Genomic DNA, 25,299 nt, shown 5'->3' with positions numbered 1-25,299 from the left:
CTGCATGCTGTCATCAGGCAGCCAATGGCATCACATTACCCCATCCCCTAGTGAAAACTTTTAGTGTCCCCCAGTTTATACTATGGTATCTTATGTGCCCAGCCCCTTTATATTGTTCCTAGAGTCGCCACTGTGTCTGCATGTGTGACTGTGTGTCTATGTATCTGCGTGTGTGTGTGTGTGTATGTGCATACATCTCAGAATCTCGCCAACAATACAGACAAATACACCCCTGCATTTCAATGTCAACACTTCATACAAACTCCACCATTATATATAACCACACCACTGCATTCAAAAACCAAGCTATATAGAAATGCATGCCTGTGTTCAAATACCAACACACACCTAACATTCACTTAAACATACTCCATACAAAAACATGCTTACATTCAAAAGCATGAACACTGCTTAGTGCTAAATACATTTTTTTATTTTTATTTTTAATTACGGTTGTTTTTTACATTTTAAAGTTTGTGGGGAGTGGTGCCAAAAATAGGACCCGCCCCGAGTGCCAAATGCTCTAGGTACGCTCCTGGGTATGGGACTAGCTCTATTCCCTCACAGGGACTAGATGACACACAGTCATGGAAGCTGTAGTCCTTACAAGGACTATTACCCGCTGAACCCTCCAAAAGCTGGAACCAGGTGCTGAACAGTGATTAGCTCTTTCCACTTCCAGTAACTAGACGAAACATAGTTCTGGGAGTACAACTAATTTTAATGAGCCAAACTCTGCCTTTCATGCACAGACCCCAGCATGGGGGTCTCCATTGTATTCAACACAATCCTCCCCCAGGAATCTCTTCACCTGGGAGATTATTGCGTGAAAGACCGGTAAGCTAATTATCTTCCAAGAACCGAGAGGAAACCACAAAATCATAAAACATAAAAATACCCCTAAAACATCATAAAAATATACAATAACCCCACAAATAATACATCCCCAAATAGCCCTGATCTAAGCGCCCACGTTCTCCAAATAGCGCTCCGATCCATGCATTGTAGGGCAAACGCCACTGTGTTAAATTTCTGACCGGCCGCACATGTGGTCCTATGCCCATAATAATTCATGGGCGTTTGGTGCTCTTTCCGGTCAACTTTCTAGAGCTCCTGCGTCTGAAATACGGTGCTCCGCCTTGCTCTCCGGTAGCGTTTGTTCCCTTTAGTATCAGACACATTCCCTCCAAAAAGCGCTCTCCTGGCAGATTGCAAAGCCGTTCAAAACCCTGGACCAAATTGCCCGGTAACCGCACGGTCACCTCATGTCAAAGTCCTCATGCTGAAATTAGTTCCATAACGGTCGCGGCTAAGTAACGCTGAGGACCATTCGTGGGTTTGGTTCAAGCAAGCGGCCGCCAGGGAGCTAGTGTTCGGGTCCATTAAGATGAAAAGAAAGTGCTGAACCAGGGGCACCAAAGGAAATGGCGGCTGGGCAGGGCAACTCCCGAACTGTCTCAGACCTGGACCATAGTCGGTGGGCAGGAGGCCAACTTCCACACTCCTCCAGGAGTCCGTGGTGTACGTTCGTGGGAAGGAATGTTTGTTACAGTGGTCTTTCATGAAAAGGTCTCACAGCTGTAATACACATCAGAGCAAAAAACAAGCCATTAGATTAAAGAAATATGCCAGAGAAAGCTCAGAGTTGGAGCTTGAGGCACCGATCTGGGGGAGACTACAAAATATTATCTGCTGCCTTGAAGGTTCCAAAAAGCACAGAGGCCTCTTTCAATTCTTAAATGGAAGAAATTCAGAACAACCAGAACAGGGCGCCTGTCCAAACTGAGAAGTTGTGGAGATGGGCCTTGGTAACAGGCGTGACAAAGAACCTGATGGTTACTCTATGTCAGGGCTGCCCAATAGGTAGATCCACAGATATTTATAGAACATAATTCACATGATGCTTTGCATGCATTTAGAATGACAAAGCATCATGGGAGTTGTAGTTCTAGAACATTTGTGGATTTACCTATTGGCAGCCCTGCTCTAAGTGATCTCTCCAGAGATCATGTGGAGATGGTAGTGAAAGAGACTAGGAGATGGGTCAGGGCTGAGAGAAAGCTGAAAAAGACAACGCCAGTGTAGCTTAGGGACAACTCTGTGAATGTCCTTGAGTAGCCCTGGCAGAGCCCGTACTTGATCCCAATAAAACATCTCTGGAGAGGCGTCAAAATGGCTGTCCTGACAGGTCCCCATCCAACCTGAGTTAGATCTACAGAGAAGAATAGCCAAAACTACTCAAATCCACGCGTGCAATGCTTTTTGTGTCATACCCTAAAAGACTTGAGGTTGTTATTGCTGCTAAAGACGCTTCAACTAGTACTGAGTTAAAGGGACACTCCAAGCACCAAAACACAAATGATCTTATGGTGTCTGGAGGTACTCTTACCTAAAGGGGTTAAACTGTTCTTGAACATTTAACCCAAAAGTTGCCTCCAGCTGCGATGTCGACTTCCCCAAGGCTTCATTTTCAGATTCAGGAAGCTATGAGTGCTGCTGGGCAGGGGCGCCGCTGAAAGTGGCTGAGAGCATCATCTTACCAATCAGTGACTCCCCATTTACTATACTTGGTTGGAAAAGGTACGCTTCCTATCTAAAACTTCAGAAGCCAGATGCTGCCATGGGTAAGGTAGTGGAGATTGCCGCTGGTGGCAACTTTGGGGTAACCTTTTGTGGTAAGAGTTCCTCCGGGGGCATCATGGCACCATAACAACTTCATTTAGATAAAGTTGTTTTGGTGCCCGAAGTGTCCCTTTAAAGCTCTGAATACTTATGGCAATGTGATACTTTGAGTTTTTTTTAAATAAATGTGTGATTTTTCAAACACTGTTTTTTGATTTGCCATTATGGATTACCTAGTGTTGACTCTTATGGGGGAAATTCTTTTTTTAAAGGGTTGCTTCATCCACCATAACCACTTCTCATTTTAGAAGTGATCATGGTGGTAGAAATCAAACTGAAACACTGCACATACATAGTAATCTGCATTTGTGTGCCTTGTGCTAGTTGCATTTACAGGCTGCCTAATTTGAAAGGCACAGTGCACTGGCAACAGACATAATGAGCTAATCGATTGCAGGCAGCAAGGGGAAGCAACCTCCCTCTGAAAATTAACATTATTTATGCTCTGAGCTGGTGAAACAGCTTGAAATGCTTTGATTGGACCACGAAAGTGGCTTTGGATATGGAGCGTGGAATTCAGTGCGGGGTGATTAGGCTCAGGAAATGAAGGTCTCTGAATATTAAATATGTACATATGTTTGTTTTTGTTTTTTTTGTTTATGATGTTAAGTTTTAATGATGTTAAGCCTGTGGTTTAAACTGTACTTCTGGTTGTGGTTGTTGCTTCTGGGTTTAAGCAGCACTGCCACTTTGAGGTTGTTGAGTTTTAGGAAAGATAGACTGGCTTTTTTACTAAATTTAAGGAATATCAGCAGCAAATTTTAAATCAAGGCTAAAGCTGCTGAACTGGAAGCATAGCTGACTTGGAGGATGTTTCTAGATCTTCTTGTTTGACAATTCTTACTTTAATAAATCACCCGGAGAATCCATATGAAAATCACTGACTGTGTTTGCAATTCCAATGTGTGCAGATACACATGACGGTATAGGTCTATAACCTGTTTTACCCCAAATAAGACTTGGACAAGTAAAGTTATTGACCACAGCATTATTAATGAACGTTGACTTGACACTAGGGGGTAAGACGTTTCGGTGACCTTATTTTATAGGCCACGTAAATATTGCCACGGTAAACTAATTGCTACGTGAGTCACATACAAACTTTATGGCCCAGCCCTGCAGTTATAAACCACTTCCCTTTGCTATAGTGAAACTTAGTTTTCACAACTTAGCCACAACCCCTCAGGATGTGGTTTTGATATTTGCCTCTAGTGAAGGATAGTTCAATAAATGTACATTGATGCAGCATAGGGGGTTTATTGGAAGCCTATAACGCTCTCTAGTGTTTAGTGATGTGCTTGACACACATGACGTGCATCCCAGCCCCTTATGATGTATGGGTCTAGTTCTCTCCCCTGGTATGGGAATTGACCTAAAAACAAAGAAGATTTACAAACTAAGCTTACTTTTGAAGCAACCCAGCCCTGAATGTTTAAAGGAACTTCAATTTTATTTTTAAATAGAAAGTCATGGGTGCATGCCAAACACTAGTTCTTACAGTAACATGCTGTCAGTTTAGAATGTTTGCATTGTTAATGTTGGTAGAATGTGTTCTCACTTAGTATTTCAGTTTATCTCACATTTTATGTTCTGAAGATTTAATGAGGTGACTTTGAAATGAAAGCTTCTGTCTCAGACAGTGGGCCCCAACCTTGGAACTGTCCTCCGTTATTGCTCTCCATGTTTATTCCTGGCAATGAGTCAGAGGGAGGAATATTCTTTTTTTTTTTTTTTTCTCTTCTTAACAAGAGAAATCTTTTAAAGGCAGTGCGTTATATGAAATGTCACAATCTATATCTAAAGTGGCACTGTCACCAAAAATAAACTTTATGTAATACAGATCGTTTTATACAGCACTATATTCATTATAAAATGCAGTTAAGTTTAGTTCACAATACCTGACAATAAGTCTTAATCAAGGTTCTATTTCACATTTACCCACAAGCTATCAGTGCTAAAAATTTCTCTTTATGACAAACTGTAGTTATCATGGACAGATGAGCACAAATGGCTGCACCCAGATACCAAGATCCAAAGGAAAGGATAAATAAATCAATAAAGGCAAGTGGCACCGGGGGAACAATAAGATACTCTAGGCACCATGATAACTTCATTGATTTTAAGTGGTCATGGTGCCCAGAGTCTGTATGTGCATAAAAAAGCTGCATATACTGAGTTTAACCACACAGCAGGTCTGGCAGCGTCATTGCTTACCTCCCGAGTGCCAATACTAAGGAGTGACCGTCACTTTTTGGAGCCAAAATGCCTCTGACTCTCTTTTCCATCAAGTTGGCCCTTTTTTCCAAAGTTCGTTAAAATAGGATCTTTATGGGGGCGGAGCTAGCATAACTGGAGCGATCGCACTCTGTTTGAGCACTGCGACACTTTTGTAGAAACGGCAGTAACCCAGCTGAAATACTTACCTGGATGGGGTGGAAACACGACACTAGACTGGCACTTAGTCATGGGTCACAAGACTAAAAGTCCAGGTCAGATAAGGTGCCTATCAGCCGAGATATTGGCAACCTCCAAGGAAACAATCACAGAGTGCCAATTCTCCAAGACCTAGAAGACTGCATGAGCAGAATTGGCCTCACTAATGTCACCAGAGTGACAGATACCTGCCTGACCGGCCTGGATCTAACGAAGATCCCTATATTTACCCTTCGACTCCCCTCGGGACACACATCCAGGACGGCGGTCACTTGACTGGCACTCAATATACTGTCCTGCGGCGGCCTAGTCTGGAATGTTAAATACAACCTACGTTCTGCTGGGATTATCTTTTTCTGTAGTATTTCCTTTAAGTGTTGTTTTTTTTATTAATTTTTCTTGGTTTTTCTCTACCACTTTAATTATTGATCACTAGCTCACTTTAAGTGGTCCTTTCTCACCCTCTGAACTACAGTTCAGACTATCCACAGGGATGCTCTCCAGCTCTGAACCTACTTGGGTTCCCCCACAACGATCTAAGGCAATTCACACTAGCCGACAAGAGAGCACCCATATAAGCATAATATGGAGGGTAATACCCCCCCACACATTTCCCAAGTTGGTACTAGAATGTAATCTGTTATAGTATGGGCGGGGGTAACCTCTCCAAGAGGTAGTATTGAGCCCTATGGAATACATCAGTTGAATTTTACATTTCCTACATTTTGTCAAAAAAAACAACTCTCTCTTAACTACTTATATTCATATTACATAGTTACATAGCTGAAAAGAGACTTGCGTCCATCAAGTTCAGCCTTCCTCACGTTTGTTTTTTGCTGTTGATCCAAAAGAAGGCAAAAAAAAATAGTTTGAAGCATTTCCAATTTTGCAGCAAGCTAGGAAAAATATTCCTTCTTGACCCCAGAATGGCAGTCAGATTTATGCTTGGATCAAGCAGTTATTACCCTACATTGTAAGATTATATCCTTGAAAAATCTGTTTTTGCATCCAGTAGCTGTTTGAACATCTGTATGGACTCTGATATTGTGTTACTACTGGTTATGATGTGCATATTGTATCTATCTTCTGCAATGTTATACTTTATTTTGTACTTATAAGTGAAGTGAGGTACAAATAAAGAATTTTTTTTTTTAAATTGACTGTGTTGGATTTTCATTGAAAAGCAAACCTAGTCAAAGACTGTGTAAGACACAGTAGGGAGTATTTTGTCTCAATATTTTCCCTATGCTTAACACTTCCTGACAGTGGGTGGAGCTGCCGATGTCAAGCTGTCTCATTAACAGGATCCTCAATACACCTCGCTGCTGAACTTTTGCGGCCACCAGAGCTGCCATATCACCGTCAGGGGTCTCTGTAAATTATGCAAAGTCCACAACAATAATATTGCTGTGTTAAACCACATATAGTGGTAAAACCACCATTTAGGTGGCTTGTGCCCTGTTAGCCCCCTTTAAAAGGTAATAAAATTTACCTTATTCCCAGTGTTTGTGCTGGCTCCGCCCCATGATCTAAGGAGTGGCCAGTGGAGGTATCCCTAGGGGGCAATGTGAAAAGGCAGTGTTTTGCATACAAATGCCTGCATGTAATGATTATACTCACCAGAACAACTACATTAAGCTGTAGTTGTTCCGATAACTAGAGTGTCCCTTTAAGAACTTTACAGAAATTAAATACTTCTTAAAGGCAGTTTTTGCTAACTGTGTTGCAATCCTCCCCTCACCCAACCACCACTAGAGATAAGCTATTTATCATTTGAGAAAAATGGTATGCACAGATAAATAGATATGTAAACATTTTAAAGGACCAGCCAAAAGTGAATCTGATGGAGCAACATTTGTTTTTTTTTTTTGTGTGATTTAAAACACTTTTTTTTTTTTTTTTTTTTTTTTTTTTTTATGGGGGGTTCTTTGAGAAACTGTAAAATAGTTTTCCCCAGCATAACTCTCCCTTGTATCTAGCCTTATCTATACAGTAACTCAATGCTTACTGTATATTCAAAAAGCATTTAACTAAAAGTTAGAATAAAATTTATTTTATTTATTTTTTAATCTGGGCAAAGTATGTAAATTAGTTAAGAAGTGCACTGTCATATGCATGGTGCATGCATATTTTTCGGAGTATATTTTGTGTTTGTGCACGTAACACACTTATCCATCAGATGCCCAAGTGCATATGCGCATGCCTGAAGCATTCTGTAGTGGTTGCAATACAGATGTGCAGTGGAGGGCCCGTCAGCCCGAGTTGATGGCTGGTCAGCCTGGTGAAAATTTGGACTGCCCCACCGAAATCGAGACGGCTGGGGGGCATGATTTCATAAAGATTCTATCTTTATGAAATACTCATTTTGCAGTTGCGGTGACGGTGCCCGTTTGAACCACACGTTGCGGTAATGAGAATTAATACATTTGAGATCTTTTTCAGGAAGTGTGTAGGGAGGTTGTGTGAGTCACAGCCTGGGGATTTGTTGCTAGGGCTGCCTAAACATAGTGATTTCATTCCTAAATAACAGAGGATTGAGCAATGTGTCAACAGGGGCATGATCTATACACCAAAGTGTTCCTTTAATGTATAGTGCTCTGAATAATAATGAGGCGCTTACTGCTTAATTATACTGTTTATCCATTTTTTTGACAATTGGAATTCTACCAAAATTATTTGACTGTTTTGAGAAAAATGTAGAGCACAATTATGTCAAAGGTCCTGTTTATGAACTGAAATGAGGATGGGCCCCACCTGCCTGTAACTTAATTTGCCCTCTGTTTTTCAAATCTACTTTTTAATACTGGCTGCCTCATTCCATAAACGTTTTGAGTTATACAGGAAACATCTGCGAGGTGGATATTCCCACTCATCCAAAATGTATATGAAACGTTATCCCTCTGTTCAGGAAGTTAATTAGAGACGTGTCTTGGTTCCATAGCTGACATTTCTTTGCTTTCCTTCTGCAAAACAAAAAAAAAAAAAATAGAAAGAACTAAAATTATATTTCGTAGTAAGAGAAAGTTAACAAAAACATAATCAACATTGTTATTTTAACGTGTAGTGTAGTTACATTGTATGAGATTTATTGCAAACCTACGTGCGTTTAAATCCATTATACAAATCCACAATTTAAGATTTATTTTCAGGCTACTTGTGTATGTTAATGTGATATGGACTGGGGGCAGTCTGCTCTGGATTTCATTTTCTTTTTTAGCTCGTATGCAATCCACAGACTAAAGCTACTCAAGGCTTGTCTAGCTAGCTTGCAACAGATTGGAACCCTGAATTGGAAACTGTAACGTAAAACTTGCTAAGATTCAAGACGTGGGTATGGAATATCTGTGTAAGAGTAGTAATTGGGGGGAAAAAAAAAAATATATATTTTTTTTTCGTGCAGATGCCTCAACTGTACTACTTTTTTTTTTACATTTATTTTGAATCTTAAAAGAAATTTTTAGTCGAATCTCTTAATCTCTTAAAAAGATAAATAAAATAAAGGGAGGTCAGCACCCACAGATTCTTTGTACCGTAACCACTACACCGATGCTGCCTGTTTTTTTTCTGGGAGTTCTGGGAATGTAAAACCTTGCTGTTTTAGAGAAAATGCATTTTGCCTGAAAAATGCCTCTAGTGAGTGACGTGTGAATTTCTTTACTTAAATTTGTGAAACCATTCTGATTTTCCATTTTATGGGCTTAATGGAGGCAAAATTAATGGCAGTGCTGAACAATGAAGCAGTCTCAGGATGGATACAAAGCAGAATGAATGAGCAGTTTTCCAAGTAATGACTCATGGAAAATATATTTTCTAATGGGAATAAGTCATTTTGAGTGTTTGTAAAAGTAAACCTTTTTTCTTCCGACAATTTAACTCCAGGTCTTTTCCAGTAATGCCCTGTTTAAAGCGGGTGTGTTATTTGCTGTACAAATTTGATGATAATGATTTTATATTACGCTGATGTATCTAATTGTGAACATAAAAAAAAAATATTAAAAAAATAAAGCAGATGTGTTACTATTCAGTACTTCATAGATATATTCTTTCTGAAATACTCATCAAAACTGTGTTGGACTTTTGCTGAAATTCAATACAATCCAAACATACCATAAGACAAAGTAGGGACTTCCTTGTTTTATGGAAAAGCCTGAGATTGCCAACAGGTCAGGGCCGGATTAACATAGGGGCTGATGGAGCTGCAGCTCCAGGGCCAGCCCATGGAATAGGCCCATTTAAAAAAAATATATATATATTTTTTTTTTTTTACACACTACTCTTAGGTTTGCCACCTGACTGGTATTTTACTGGCACAGCCAGTATTTGAGACTGCCTAGCCGTGCCGGTATTGCAGTAATACAAAATACAAATGCAGTATAAACTGAGATTACTCTGCAATACCAGCAGCGGCCAGTAGGGGTCACTGTGTGTGGAGAGAGGCAGGGATAGGAAGTTACAGCATATCCCTGCCTCTCTCTACTTCTCACTGATCTGTGGGGGAGCAGCTACACAGCACAGATAGTCCAGACAGCAGCTCTACAGCTTAGGTAAGTGAGGGATGGCTGAGACTGTCAACTAGGCTGATTAGGGGCAGAGCCAGCACAAGCCAAACATAGCCCTGGCCACTCAGCATCTCCTTATAAAGATAAATTGAATCAATGCATCTCTATGAGGAAAGTTCAGTGTCTGCATGCAGAGGGTGGAGACACTGAATGGCAGTGCTGCACACTAGGCAGTACTGCCCCAGGAAGCACCTCTAGCAGCCATCTAAGGAGTGGCCAGTGGATTTATTTTCTCTGGAAAGACAGTGTTTACTGCAGAAAGCCTGAAGGAAATGATTATACTTACCAAAACAAATACAATAAGCTGTAGTTGTTCTGGTGACTATAGTGTCCCTTAAAGTTTGGAAGCTTAAGAGGGATGTATGGGAACAAAACCTGTGTGGACTGGCTGACAAAAGTAGTTTAGGTAATGCAGACCTTGGTTTCTCTAACACTGTGGCATGTCGCCTTTCTTCTACACTCACTACATACACCTTTACTCTGTCCCAGACTATATACCAGGAACTTCTGCCTGTTAGTAAGATGGTAAGGAGACAAGTGGACATGTGAGTGCTAGGGAACAGTCCTTAGAAAGCGTGGAGTAGGCGCATCATTTGATGCATTTATGTCAAGCTCAGAGTGCTGCCTGCATAGTATGCCCTTAGTTGCACAGCCTGCATGATTGGCAGGCAGCCTGACATGCATTCATGCCAGGCTGGCCTGACAATTCTTTTTGGGCATGTTCACCCCTTTTAGCAGTTCTGGTAACGTGATTCGCGTCAGTGGCACTCCCTTTTTCCCTGCCCATTGACTTCCTGCTTCACTGGACACTGCTGATAGGGGGTATTGATTTACTTGAAAGATGAAAGCATAAATTAGAGAGAGATTAGCATAGAGTATGTGTTTTCATATAGCTGCATCCTTTGAGTTTCCCTCCAACACCATCTCCATCAGATACATGACGCTTGGGAGGTACGGTTGTTTTAGTGTTTTTGGTCGATAAGATTCTGTAATTAGGCCCATCATAATTGTCAGCTCCAGGCCCAGTGGGCTCTTAATCTGGCACTGCAACAGGTAGAGCTCTGCCGTCTACTTTTCTATAATCCCAGCAGCTGTCACTAATGAGGCCTGTTGGATTCAGGCTCTGTCTATGTAGGTGGGATCCTGCGGTTCCATTTTAGAACGGTCTGTATTTATCTGGTTCTGGACCAGTTGACTGCAGTTAATTACAATTTGTATTGCATTGTATAATGCACTTTAATTAAACATATGCTCAATACATTTTTTAAAAGTTTGTAGTTTCTGTAATGAATTTTGCTAATAGCGATTAGCCAACTTGCCACATTGACTGCTGCAGTCTCATTGCCACATTGACTGCTACAGACTCATTAAAAAAAAAACCACATACCTTTTTTCAAGCAGTTTTTACGAATAAGGGATCTATAGATTGACTTGGAGTGTTATTTATTTTAATCAAGAAAAACTTTCAAAGGGTTGGTTATTAATTTAGCCCTGTATGTTTACAAAACAAGTTGAAAAGGGCATGTAAAGGGGGTCATTCTATAGTCAGGAGATAGAGGTGAGCACAATTTAAGGATTTTTATTACAGTAGCACATCTCAAGTTTACAAAATAAGCCACTAAATTGCAATGTGCATGTAAAATAATGTGAAATTAAAATAACACCATAAATTTGGAAATAAATTAGTTAAAAATAGCTGTACACACGGTTTAAACTGCGTAACAAGAAATCAACAAGAAATCACGGGGCCCCGGTGTGAAAATTGCACTGGGATTCCACCCTCCCCCCAGCTACTCCGTATGTAACATTCACGCCCCACAGGGTGAGTGTGGCATGGTTGGGGGGGATGAGTATAACAGAATAGGGAGGGGTTAATGTGATTGGGCGAGTGTGGGAGTGATGGAAAAGGAGTATGACAGGGTTGGGGGGTCAGGGGGTGAGCGTTACAGTGCGAGGAGAGTGTTAGTATGGCAGAGCGATAAGAGGTAAGTATGGCATGGGTGAATGACGGGTTTGGCAGAGTTATTGTTAGTGTGGCAGGGTGCAGGGGGGTGACCGTGTGAGTGGGGGTGACAGATACACAGGTGCATACACTAACACATATGCAGATAAACAGAAAAACACACACTGACATACAAACCATAACACATACACTGATACACACATACCGATACACAGGCACACATAGATACAGACGCACAGATACACACACTGACACACGTGCAAATAGACAGACACACAAACTAACCCACATACAGATACACATAATGACACTCCTACAGTAACAAACACTGACACATATACAGATACACATACAGACACACATGCAAACTGTACTTTAGTCACCCTCCTGTTTCCTACCCTTTAGGTGCAGGAGGGTGACTTTCCTGGGGACGAGTGGCTGGCTCAGGCTGATAGGAGACAGAGCTCGCACTCTGACCCCGTCCCGTCCCCTCTTCCTCTAACCGTGGGGCTCTGTTAGCTGGGAGGAAGTGACAGCTCACTTCCTCCCAAGCTGACATCATGACAAGGTTTCCACTTAAAGTGCAGCAGCGCTGACCGGGCCCCTGAAAATACATTGTATCGGGTGGCCCTAAGAGCAATGGCCACCCAATGCGCAGCCCCTGTGGTAGTACAGCCTGTGCCACAACCCATTGTCAGCGGGCGTTTGCAGGGATTGGCAGGGTGGCTGGCCTGCCTGGAGTGATGGGCCCAATTACAGCTGCGACCGCGGTAGGTACACCACTGCATATACACATACCTTGTGGTGTGTACTTTGCTAAATAGCATGCATCTATGGGATCATTTGAACTTTCAAACTGCTACGAAGCCCTGCTATGAAGATATAGGCACATCAAATTCATCTATCAAAATTCACACTGTAGCACACATCAGGCTTACAAAGCACACATAAAGTGTTATATGAAATCCCAAAATGTGACCGAACTCAAAGGACTTCAAAAAATTGTGTTATATGTGTATGTACACAGAAACACAATTTTGCTACATTATATTTAGCTGAGATTGGCAGTCAAATGCTTCGGTAATTGCCCTGTTATGTCTAGTTAATATATGTCTGTAATGGCTAATAAACCTAGAAAAAAACCATACTGAATGCTAGAATCATCCCACATTTAAATTGTATTTTACTTTATGGCCTGTAAGTAACAGAAAATAAACTGAAATTCTATATGATATACAAAGGTAAATCAGGACAAATAAATTACTGTACTTTAAATAACTTTTCTAAAGCTTTTTTTTTTTTAGTACAATAAATGATGATGTATATATCTACATGTCACATCAAATTCAACCCCTTTTTGTCCTTCAAAAATGGTTTTAAAAAAATATATATTAATATGCATTGGTGCAATAAATGAGAGGTGTAAATTGAAGTTGACAACACACACATAAAAAAAGAAAAAAAAGAAAAAAAAAACATTTAGTCCTTAACTACTAAACAAGCAAACTAAAGCTTGGTCCTTAAAGGGTTAAGCAGCATTAGCACAGTACTGGACTTGTTGAGTGTTTGGGAACAGAGTCAGTGCTTGCTTGAAGCTACCTTATATGGAAATAAAATTCCACTTGGTGATTTTTTTTTTTTTTTTTTTAAGTCATTGGTTAAGGATTCCCTTCGTTACAGCCATGTAAACATTATCTCCCAAAGGAAAATTCAAACCGCACCCATTAGCTTCCCCTGTGAAAAATATGCATGTAAATGCAAAAATAAATCCTTTTTAAAAACCGTTACAAAAACTACTACATGTGCAAACCAAGTAGCCTTTAAAGGAACACTATAGCGTCAGGAATTCCTGACCCTATAGTTTTGAAAGCACTGTTTAGGTCTCCTTACTTTAAAAAGGGGATTTTATTTACCTTTTTTTTTCCATTACAGGGCCAGTTAATCATAGCTGAGCCCACCTTGCTCTGCCTTTGTGGCTGAGATGATCAAACTTGACCAATCCAATAGTTTCCCATAGGAAAGCACTGAGAGGCTATTGCATCACTATGGGGCGCCTTCATTGTCTCCATGCAGAGCGTGGAGACACTGACCCAGGAAGCACCTCTAGTAGCCATCTGACTAACTGCCACTGGAGGTGTTCCTAGTCTGCAACGTAAACACTGCCTTTTAAATGAAATCATTTTTTTTTTTTTTGATGTTTGACAAAATCTCCAAAGCCTGCCCCTCCTCTTGATGTAATGTAGAAGTTTACATTACCCACACAAATACATCCAAACATCAATGGCAATGATAGGATGTGAGCATAGGATGAACCCTCCCAAGAGCTTGCAGCTTATAATTGCTGCCAATGGCCGCAAGTAATTTTTTTTTAAAAAGGAGATGAAGCCCAATCTCATCGTATGTGCATCGAATGCTACATTCATGTAACCACGAACAGAGCTATAAATAAGACTGGGCAGTAATTCCATTCATATTCTAAATTCTAACACTAAACAGGGACTTATTTGATATGCTTCACCCCTGGGAGGTAAAGTTTGTGGATGGGGTTAGGGGACTGGGTCAGGAAATGGATGGTCCAGTCTGGAAAATAAGAACTGGAAACAGTTAGCCACAAGAGAAGGGGATGTGTAACTTTTACCTGCAAATTACCATTATTAGTATTTCTATAGCGCCAACATATTCCGCAGCGCTTTACAATTAAAGAATGGGGTATTGGACTATACGTAATAGACATCCAAAAATATTAAGAGACGAGTGGTGAAGAAGGACCTGCGGAACTTACACTCACCCTACTCTCTGTCCTTCCGCTTTCTGAAATTCTTCATCACAAAAGGCTAGGGAAGCATTGGGCAGTTAACACTCCAAGTCAATCTATAGATCCCTTATTCGTAAAAACTGCTTGAAAAAAGGTATGTTTTTTTTTTTTTTTCTGAGCCTGTCAAGACTGCAGCAGTCAATGTGGCAAGTTGGCTAATCGCTATTAGCAAAATTCATTACAGAAACTACAAACTTTTAAAAAAATGTATTGAGCATATGTTTAATTAAAGTGCATTATACAATGCAATACAAATTGTAATTAACTGCAGTCAACTGGTCCAGAACCAGATAAATACAGACCGTTCTAAAATGGAACCGCAGGATCCCACCTACATAGACAGAGCCTGAATCCAACAGGCCTCATTAGTGACAGCTGCTGGGATTATAGAAAAGTAGACGGCAGAGCTCTACCTGTTGGCAATGGGTCCCACTTAAAGTGCAGCAGCGCTGACCGGGCCCCTGAAAATCCATTGTGTCGGGTGGCCCTATTTTGATCCCTGGGGCACAGCCTGGGGGAGGTCTGAAAAAGCCCTGCAAACTCCCCTTCTTGCTTCTCCAGTGTTCCAAACTCAGGCTGCTATGACTCCACCCCCTTTTAGGATCCACCATATGTGCTCCGACATCATGACACCGATGACATCCCACGACGTCAGTATCAGCATTTATGCATGTTTTGGGTTCTAGCTACCTAAATAAGGGGCCACACTACAAATCACTAGTTCTGGATTAGATCCCATGCCGGGGACCCGTCTCTAAACGCTGGCGGGTGGCATAGCATGTCCACGCCGTCCGATGTACTTACCTGCTCGCCGACGATCCCACGCCGGCGATCATATGGGGGAGACTTACCTGCATCCCAGGGAGTCCCCCTGCTGGACCTCACAATCACATGGACGGAATAGCCGTCCATAGCAGTGCCAGCAGGGGGAGTGCCTGGAATGACAGGTGGTAGTCAGGGGGCCAGTCTTTTTTAGTAGCCACTTGGTCACAAACACTGGCCAAAGTTAGCGTTAATTTAATGACATACCCCATTTGCAATACTTTGGGTTGTCTACTATTGCAAATGGGCTACATTCCTGGGCTACCATATGGTCTCAAAGGAAACGTTACCAATCTGGCGAATTTCAATGTGAAAAAAATGAAAAATGTAACATGCTCTATTTGACCCTGTAACTTCTCAAAACACCATAAAACCTGTACATAGGGTAGATACTGTTTTACATATGAGACATTGCTGAATACAAATATATGCATTTTATTGCAGTAAAAGCAAACAGTATTATGACATTCACAGTTAAAATGTCATGTAGAACTAAAAAAATATTTCTTATTTTCTCCCTTTTTTAAATAGTTTATTCATATTAAATTATATTTCAAGCTAAATATTCGATGTGAAATAAAAGCCCTGTCCTCGAATAAAATGATATATATATAATAAGTGTATCTGCACTTAATATGAAATAGGTGAATTACGGTTGAACAGACATATAGCACACATTCCAGGTTTTGTTTACGTTTTGTTTTGATCACAACGTGTACATTTGGTTCAGTCCTTAAGGGGTTAAAGGAACACTATAGGGTCAGGAACACAAACATGTATTCCTAACCCGATAGTGTTAAAACCACCATTTAGGTGGCTTGCCCCCCTTGAAAGGTAAGAAAACGTACCTTATTTCCAGGCTACTGGCCCTGCCCTGATCCGCCTCCTTGTCTGACTTAATCAGAGTTGATGATCTCAGCCAATCCAATGCTTTTCCTATTGTCATAGAGATGAGGGGGGCAAATTAAGCTGTTGTTGTGGTGACTATAGTGTCCATTTTAAGGTTTGGATTAGCAGGGAATTTCAGCAAAAGAAATCCCTTGTTTACCTCAGGAAAGGAAGTTCCTTGCTGACATCATAGAGGAATTCCCTTGTGGACATCAACATATGAAGTCCTTTTTATTGCAGAGTGCATTATGAGTGCTCTGTACACAGGGCCGGTGCAAGGACTTCTGTCTACACAGGCGAAGACACATTCTGCTGCCCCAAAAATTTGTCTTCACATGTCTGTCTAATTTTCCCCCTTTTGCCACCTTTTTCTTTCTCGTTTTCCCTTTTTGTATATTGTATCCCCTGTTTGGCATTCTTTTTTTTTTTTTTTTTTAATATTTGTGTCTTCATCCTATTTTTCTTTACCCCCTTGTGCCACACACTCACTTGTTCTTACATACACACACAGTCACACACACACTCAGTGGCTGCAAGTTCTCCCCCCTACCCCCCCCCATCTCACAGCCAGCTGGGTAAAATGCTGCAGAAAGTGACCAGCGGGAGCAGAGTTCTCCGTGCTCCCGCCGGTCACTCGGACATTGCTGGCAATGGAAACCAGGGTGGAGGTGGTTAAATAATCCCTGTACACATGGGAAAACCACGTCAATTAAACGTGTACACTGCTGAGAACCATTGCGTCAGTCTCCTATATGAGATAAAATGATATCCAGGAGGTAAGCAGTATATAGATGTATAATCAGATAGCAGTAATGTAAAAGAGTAGTAATAAGAAGTGACAGAGCGACAGTAAACCTCTCTCCCTGGTAAACTAGCTTGATAGATAAAGGAGTCAGAAAGTATAATAGTGAAGTTAAAAAGTCATGTCTATATTCATATAGACATCACCAGGTGCAAAGTGATGAGTGCCCAAAATCCGTTCTGAACCCGATGCGCGTTTCGGTGCACTGACAAAGGTGCACTGAAACGCGCATCGGGTTCTAGCAGATATGGAGTAGCCTCACAAGGCTAGTATTTTCACTTTTTTATTTCTATCACTATAACGTATACCCTGACTGACTATCTCTTCTATACCATACCTTTTATATATTACTGTGCATATTACGCTCTATAGGATACCTAATCTATTTCCAGATTTGCACTTAATCACTCACTTATTCATTGTGTGGATTAAGTGCATATTGACCATATGAGCATAAAATATACCAGTGACGACTACAGGGAAATTGGCCTCAATGGTGTACTCTTACACATGCGCATCTCACTGAAACTTCAGGAGCTGAAGAGGACCCAACTAGAGAAGATTTTATAAATTCTTTCTTTTTTTTTTATTTTTTTTTTAGCAAAAAGCCCCCCTACCCTCCTCACCACACATTCACACATTGCCCCCCCCCACCCACACATAGACTTCCCCCATACACACACAGACTGCCCCCACACACACACAGACTGCCCCCACACACACACAGACTGCCCCCACACACACACAGACTGCCCCCACACACACACAGACTGCCCCCACACACACACAGACTGCCCCCACACACACACAGACTGCCCCCACACACACACAGACTGCCCCCACACACACACAGACTGCCCCCACACACACACAGACTGCCCCCACACACACACAGACTGCCCCCACACACACACAGACTGCCCCCACACACACACAGACTGCCCCCACACACACACAGACTGCCCCCACACACACACAGACTGCCCCCACACACACACACACAGACTGCCCCCACACACACACACACAGACTGCCCCCCCCCACACACACACAGACTGCCCCCCCACACACACACACAGACTGCCCCCCCCACACACACACACACACAGACTGCCCCCCCCACACACACACACACAGACTGCCCCCCCCCACACACACACACACAGACTGCCCCCCCCACACACACAGACTGCCCCCCCCACACACACAGACTGCCCCCCCCACACACACACACAGACTGCCCCCCCCCACACACACACACAGACTGCCCCCCCCACACACACACACACAGACTGCCCCCCCCACACACACACACAGACTGCCCCCCCCCCCACACACACACACAGACTGCCCCCCCCCCACACACACACACAGACTGCCCCCCCCACACACACACACAGACTGCCCCCCCCCCCACACACACACACAGACTGCCCCCCCCCCACACACACACAGACTGCCCCCCCACACACACACACAGACTGCCCCCCCCCCCACACACACACACAGACTGCCACCCCCACACACACACACACACAGACTGCCACCCCCACACACACACACACACACACAGACTGCCCCCCCACACACACACACAGACTGCCCCCCCACACACACACACAGACTGCCACCCCCACACACACACACAGACTGCCCCCCCACACACACACACAGACTGCCCCCCCCCACACACACACAGACTGCCCCCCCCCACACACACAGACTGCCCCCCCCACACACACAGACTGCCCCCCCCCACACACACACTGCCCTCCCATACACATACACTGCCCCTACACATATACACTGCCCACCCTCTACTTACTCTGAGAGGGGGTCCCGGCACTCCTGGCACCATAACCACTACACAGAGTTGTAGTGGTTATTGTGCATGGGTTATTTCTTTAAATAATTTAAAAGTGCTCCTCCCAAGATCAGTCTCTGGATCCGCCACTGAGCAGACCCCTAGCAGCGATATGGTTGTTGGGGTTCTTTGCAAATTCTGTAAATTCCCTAGATGTTGACAGTGTCGCTTTAAGAATAAAGACTCGTTCACTTAACCCCTTAAGGACAGAGCTTCGAAAACTTGTCTTTCACTTAATGACAACGCCATTTTTTGCTCTTTGCGTTCCACTGCAATTTGCATTTGACTAATTTATTGCACCGATGCATATTATATACCGTTTTTTAAAGTACAGAAAGGGCTTTAATTTGATGTAATATATATATATATATATATATATACATGCTTATTTATTATATTATATTTATTATTTATTATAAAAAAATACAGAAAAATGCAAAAATTTCGTTTTTTTTTTTACAGTTTTTGCAATAATAATGTGTGCACAATTCGTGCAGGTTAAGGAAAGTAATTAAAAAATAAAGTCATTTAGTTGTCATTTAGAAGTTTTTTTTGGTAGTTACAGGTCACAAAGCACAAGGCGTAAAATAAACTTTTAATGTGGAGCGATTTTAGAATTTGGTATGTTTGTCTTGTAAGCTTAATAGCCATAAAAGAAAACAAAATTGCCACACAAAAGTATATATTTATATAAAGTAGACATCACAGGCTATTTACCTAAGGTTGTTTTGACACTTTCTACGTAGCCATTTTACCGCCAACCTCTGCTAAATATTGGAGTAAAATTGTGTTTTTTGGGGCTTTGGCACACAAACTTATAACAAAGAACTTCTCATGTATATTTTGTAAAGTTGGTGTGTGCTATTCCTGTACAAAGTTTTATTATGTGTTCAGTTACATCTGCTGAGTAAAATGACACCCCATTGTATGTCTTTGGCACTATTTTGTGAAGCTACAGTGCCATATAGGAGACCTGTCCTTTTCAGTATTCACAGTCGAATTTTGAGAAACGGATTTAATGAGCCTATGCTTCCATTTGGGGTATTATAGTAGTTTGACTGTTCAAAAAACCACCACAAAGGCCTACCATTTGTAAAAGTAGACACTCCAGGGTATCTCATAAGGTGCATATTGTGCCTTAACATGCCCCCATTGTTTTAACAATATATGCCAAAGTATGTGGTAAAAAAATAATTTTGTGCATTTTTTACATACGGATTGCATTTTTGCTGGGCATTTTGTATATTTCATATGTGCCACTAAGTTCAAACCCCCCAAATTATGCCCAGCTAAGTCTTCTGAGTAAAAGGACACCCCCATTGTATGTCTTTGGCACTATTTCGTGAAGCTACAGTGCCATACAGGAGACCTGTCCTTTTCAGTATTCACAGTAGAATTTTGAGAGACGGATTTAATGAGCCTATGCTTCCATTTCGGGTATTATAACAGTTTGACTGTTCAAAAGACACCCACAAAGGCCTACAATTTGTAAAAGTAGACACTCCAGGGTATATCATAAGGTGCTTATTGTGCCTTAGCATGCCCCCATTTTTTCACCAATATATGCCAAAGTATGTGGTAAAAAATAATTTTGGGCATTTTTCTACATACGGATTGCATTTTTGCTGGGCATTTTGTATATTTCATATGTGCCACTAAGTTCAAAACCCCCTAATTATGCTCAGCTAAGTCTTCTGAGTAAAAAGACATCCCCAATGAATGTCTTTGGCACTATTTTGTGAAGCTACAGTGCCATATAGGAGACCAAGCCATATCAGTTTTTACAGAACTTTGAATTTTGACGCTGGGCCTATGTGCAATTTCCAAGCATCTTCGCAGGTTTAAAATTCAAACTATCCCACAAAGGCCTACCATTTCTTAAAGTAGACACCCCAGGGTATTTCAAAAGGCATATTTTGAACCTTGGCGTGGGATCATTTTTTCCGCTAGCTTGTACCAAGTGTAGTGGTAATAAGCGTTTTTTCTGCCTTTTTGACACACAAGTGAGTTTGCAAACCATATGTGTACTACCACTGTATAATACTTCATATGTTGCTCAGCTATGTCAGCTGAGTACAAAAATACCCCTGTATGTACCTTTGCCAGGTATATGTGGACATCGGAGGGGCACATTTGGGACATAGCCATTCCAGTTTTTTTCAAACTTTAAAATAAGACATGGGCGCAGCGTAATAATTTAGAGTATTTTACCAGGCTATATAATTCAAACTACCCCACAAAGGCATACCATTTCTTAAAGAAGACATCCAAGGGTATTTCAAAAGGCATATTTTGAACTTTAGCGTGGGATCATTTTTCCGCTAGCTTGTACCAGGTGTAGTGGTAATAAGCGCTTTTTCTGCCTTTTTGACACACAAAGTGAGTTTGCACAGTATATTTTGTAAACCTTATGTGTGCTACCACTGTATAATACTTCATATGTTGCTCAGCTATGTGGTCTGAGTACAGCAATACCCCCGTATGTACCTTTGCCAGGTATATGTGGATGTTGAAGGGGCCCATTTGAGACGCAGCCATTCAGTTTTTTTCTAACTTTGACGTTTTACGCTGTGTCCATGTTCCAATTTGGAGTAGTTTAGATGGTTGGTTATTGAAACTTCCCCACAAACACATACTATTTATTAAAGAATACACCCTGGGGTAATTCAAAAGGCATATTTTGAACCTTAGCGTGGGATCATTTTTTTCTCTAGTTTGTTCTAGGTGTAGTGGTAATGAGCATTTTAAAATGTATGTTTTACCTTTTTTTTACTTTTTAAAACAATTTTTTAAACTTTTGTTTTGCTTATTAATTTTTTTTTAACTTTCCTAAACTTTCTTAAAACTTTTTTTTACAGATTTAACATTTTTCTAAGCTTTTTTTTTTACCATTAACCCCTAACTAGCAGTAAGCAGCACTAACCGTAAATTCACCATTTTCCCATAACTCCCACCCACCTCAGCTAGAAAAAAATATTTTATTATACAAATTTTAAATTAGTTAATTAAATAAATTGAACCCCTGAGGATTAAAAAAATAAATAAAAGTTAATCGTCAGGGGTTAAAATAAAATTAGATCACAGTATAATACTGTGATCTGTGTTTTGATCACTGTAGGCAGTGATCGACTGGCAGGGAAGGGGTTAATTTTTATTTGGACTGGGTAAAGGGGGGGGGGGGGTTGGTTTTGTTTTTTTACTTAAACGTTATTAAAACTTTTTTTAACTTAATTTTTAACTTTTTAAAGCTTATTTTAAAACTTTTTTTTTAACGTTAACCCCTAGTTAGCCTAACACCAAATCCCCGAATTTCACACTAACTTCCACCCTCCCCAGCTAGCTAAATATATAATTTTAAAATACTTAAATTAATTAATAAAATAAATTTAACCCCTGAGGGTTAAAAAAAAAAAAAAAAGAATTGACCCTCAGGGGTTAAAAAAAAAAAATCAGGTCAAAGTAAAATGCAATCCCTGCCAATTAATCACTGTAGTCAGTGATCAATTGGCAGGGAAGGGGTTATTTTTTTTTTATTAAAATGGTAAAGGGGGGTGGGATTTTAAATAAACTTTATTTTTTTTTTTTTACACAGGGAAGCAGATCAGCACTGATCCGTCTCCCTGCACTTCACAGTGAACCCGGAAGTGCAGGGAGGCGGAAGGTGAGTATACACAGCACATGTGCTCGCTCTGACATGTTGTCAGAGCGGGCACATGTGCTGGGACAGCCCGATCCGGTGCTCCCGGTCTGCCTCTAATACAGAGGCAGACCGGAGCACCATTAACCCCGCGATAGCGGCGATCTGGGGTTAATTTTACCGTGTGACGGACGAGGTCCGTCACTCGTCGTTAAGGGTTTCCCCTGAGTGACGGATCTCGTCCGTCACTCATCGTTAAGGGGTTAAAAGGAAACTATAGTGTTAGGAATACAAAGTTGTGGCAAGATCAGAAATTTTGAATCAACAACAGTAATATGGGTTTCAGTTAATTCAAAAGATTTAAATGTATTTATATTTTTTTAGTCAAGTGAAACTAGTGTTTGATCAGCTGTATTGTTTTCTTAATGTGTTTTAAATTGTTTTTTAATATGTTAACTTCAATAATTTTTTTATTTTTTTCTCTCTCTCTTTGACAGGTAACTATACACCATGCCAGTCCAACATAGAACAATCATTGTGACCAACACCAACACGTTAAGATCTCCTGTTGGCATTGTTCGCATTCTTGCAGCAATCTGTGCCTGTGTGACCTTCAGCTTGATTGCACACAAATCGGCATGGAATGGGAGTATCGGAGACCTGTGTATGTTCGCCTGGTGCTTTTGCTTTGCAGTTACCACAATAATACTTATTGTGGAGTTTGCTGGCGTGCAAAGTCGAATGCCAGTGTCATGGAGAAACTTCCCCATTACCTTTGCAATGTTTGCTGTTCTTATGTGCCTCGCTGCTACCATTATATATCCAATTAACTTTCTTGTGAGCAAAGGGTACCATGACGAACTACGGACATACCAGATTGTAGCAATTGTATTTTCTTGTCTAACAACATTAGCTTACATCATTGAAGTATCTTTAACCCGAGCCAGGCCTGGCGAAGTTACTGGATATATGGCTACTATCCCTGGACTTTTGAAAGTTATTGAGTCGTTTGTTGCATGCATTATATTTGTGTTCATTGCTGACCCACCTCAGTACACCCAATATGAAGCTCTCAAATGGTGCTTGGCAGTTTATTGTATATGCTTCATTCTCTCGGTACTGATAATAATTCTCTGCATTGGGGAGTGCACTGGTTGGTTGCCCTTTGCGTTTAACAAGTTCCTAAGTGGTTATGCCCTTTTATCACTTCTCCTTTATGCCACTGCCATGGTAATCTGGCCCCTGTACCATTTTGACAGCAAGTATGGTAACTCACATAAAACAAGTGATTGTGGACATAACTATAGGGTCTGTAATTATGATAGAAGGGTAGCTATTGCTGGCCTAACAGCCTTTAATCTGCTTACTTACATTGCAGATCTAATATTTTCTGCAAGACTTATATTCATAACTACATCTACTATATAATGTTTAGGGAAGATGGGTCCGTGTTCAAATGAAGTTTAGGGTTTACTGGTGCCTTAACCAGAAGTATTTTATTCTTTTCCATTTTACATGTGCTACTGCAATAAAAAAAAAAAAAAAGTTTTTCTTCAACCCTTCTAAATGTCAGCTGTACCTTCATATATATATATATATATATATATATATATATATATATATATATATATATAATTACATACATTTGGCAGGGTTGCCAAATCAACATATGGTTTCAACAGTATCTATAAATAGACATACGTAATGGCTTTATTTTAACCAATACAATGGTTAATTGTGTTTTGTTTTTCTTTTTTCTATAAGTGTTCCTTAATCAAATCATGAATTTCTATAAGTTTTCCTGGGTTAAACCATGACATTTATTGAGCTCATTTTCCAATGTTAATCTTTGATAGTCTGAAAAGACCTCCCTTCAATTTTCAGATATGCAAGTCCTCAGGATAAAATCATGGGCATCTGGCCTGAGCCAGGAAACCACCTTTGGGTGCCCCAGAAGGCAGGGTGCAAAATTGATTTTTTTTTTTTTTTTTTACTATGGCAGAGTAGGCACATATTTTCTATAGGTGTTCCTAAATCAAATTATTAATTAATGCCCCATATCTTTTGTGTGTCATTAGTAAATTATTAATTAAATTGTAAATTAGTTTCGGACAAAACAACATTTTATTTTCGTCAAAATTAATTCAGATGAGCCGAAAATTTACTCTCTGCATACGTCTAGCAGGCACTATCTATGTTAGCTAAAAAAATAAAAAAAAAATAAGATGATACTAAACGGCTTCCTAATTTGATATCCTTTAAAGGGAGTCATCTGTTCTTTTATTTTTTTTTAAAGATCTAGATGAAGGCTGCCCTCCATCCATTTACAAATGGCCCTCATGCAGAAAAACGTTGCTAACCCCTACAACTAGGCATTCACATCACATACATTTTACCTTTCTGTTATAATTCCGTGAATGGACTAGTTTTAAATTTGATGACCTCCTCATTTTGTAAATATACGTAACCATTTTCCTGGCTGACTATTTGCTCTTCCACTAAAGCCCACACATAAATTCTTTTGTATTTTTTTTTTTTTACCCTTCTTTTAAAATCCACCTTAGCACGTCATTCATACTCCTGTGAATGACCATATGCTTTTCAGAAAAAAAAAACAATCTATATGTTGCACTTGTGAAATCAAGAATAAGTATATTTATCAAATATAATACATATCTTAAGTTTGCTTATTGGCTTGTATATTATGGTGCACATGTTTAACTCCATGCCAATCACTCTTTAGTAAATAATTCTGTACGTTTGATAGAAGTTTGAGTATTATACTTTTATAAAAATGTCAAATAACCAAAATGATGCCTATGACATTTTGTGTG

At 40.7% G+C, this 25,299-nt stretch overlaps 1 protein-coding gene across 1 annotated transcript in view; it reads left to right on the top strand.

Annotated features, from left to right (window-relative positions):
* Positions 1-24,073, top strand: part of MYADM (myeloid associated differentiation marker) — a 36,825-nt gene extending 12,752 nt beyond the window's left edge. Inside the window, exon 2 of the mRNA XM_063437141.1 lies at positions 22,963-24,073. Coding sequence (XP_063293211.1) covers positions 22,976-23,893 — 918 coding nt within the window. The 5' untranslated portion in view covers positions 22,963-22,975 and the 3' untranslated portion in view covers positions 23,894-24,073. The remainder of the gene's footprint in view (positions 1-22,962) is intronic.
* Positions 24,074-25,299: the final 1,226 nt, after the last annotated feature.

This window comes from Pelobates fuscus, chromosome 11 (assembly GCF_036172605.1).
Source record: "Pelobates fuscus isolate aPelFus1 chromosome 11, aPelFus1.pri, whole genome shotgun sequence".
NCBI lineage: Eukaryota > Metazoa > Chordata > Amphibia > Anura > Pelobatidae > Pelobates > Pelobates fuscus.
Note: the sequence above shows the minus strand (reverse complement) of the source record. Positions and strands in the feature narration are given on the sequence as shown.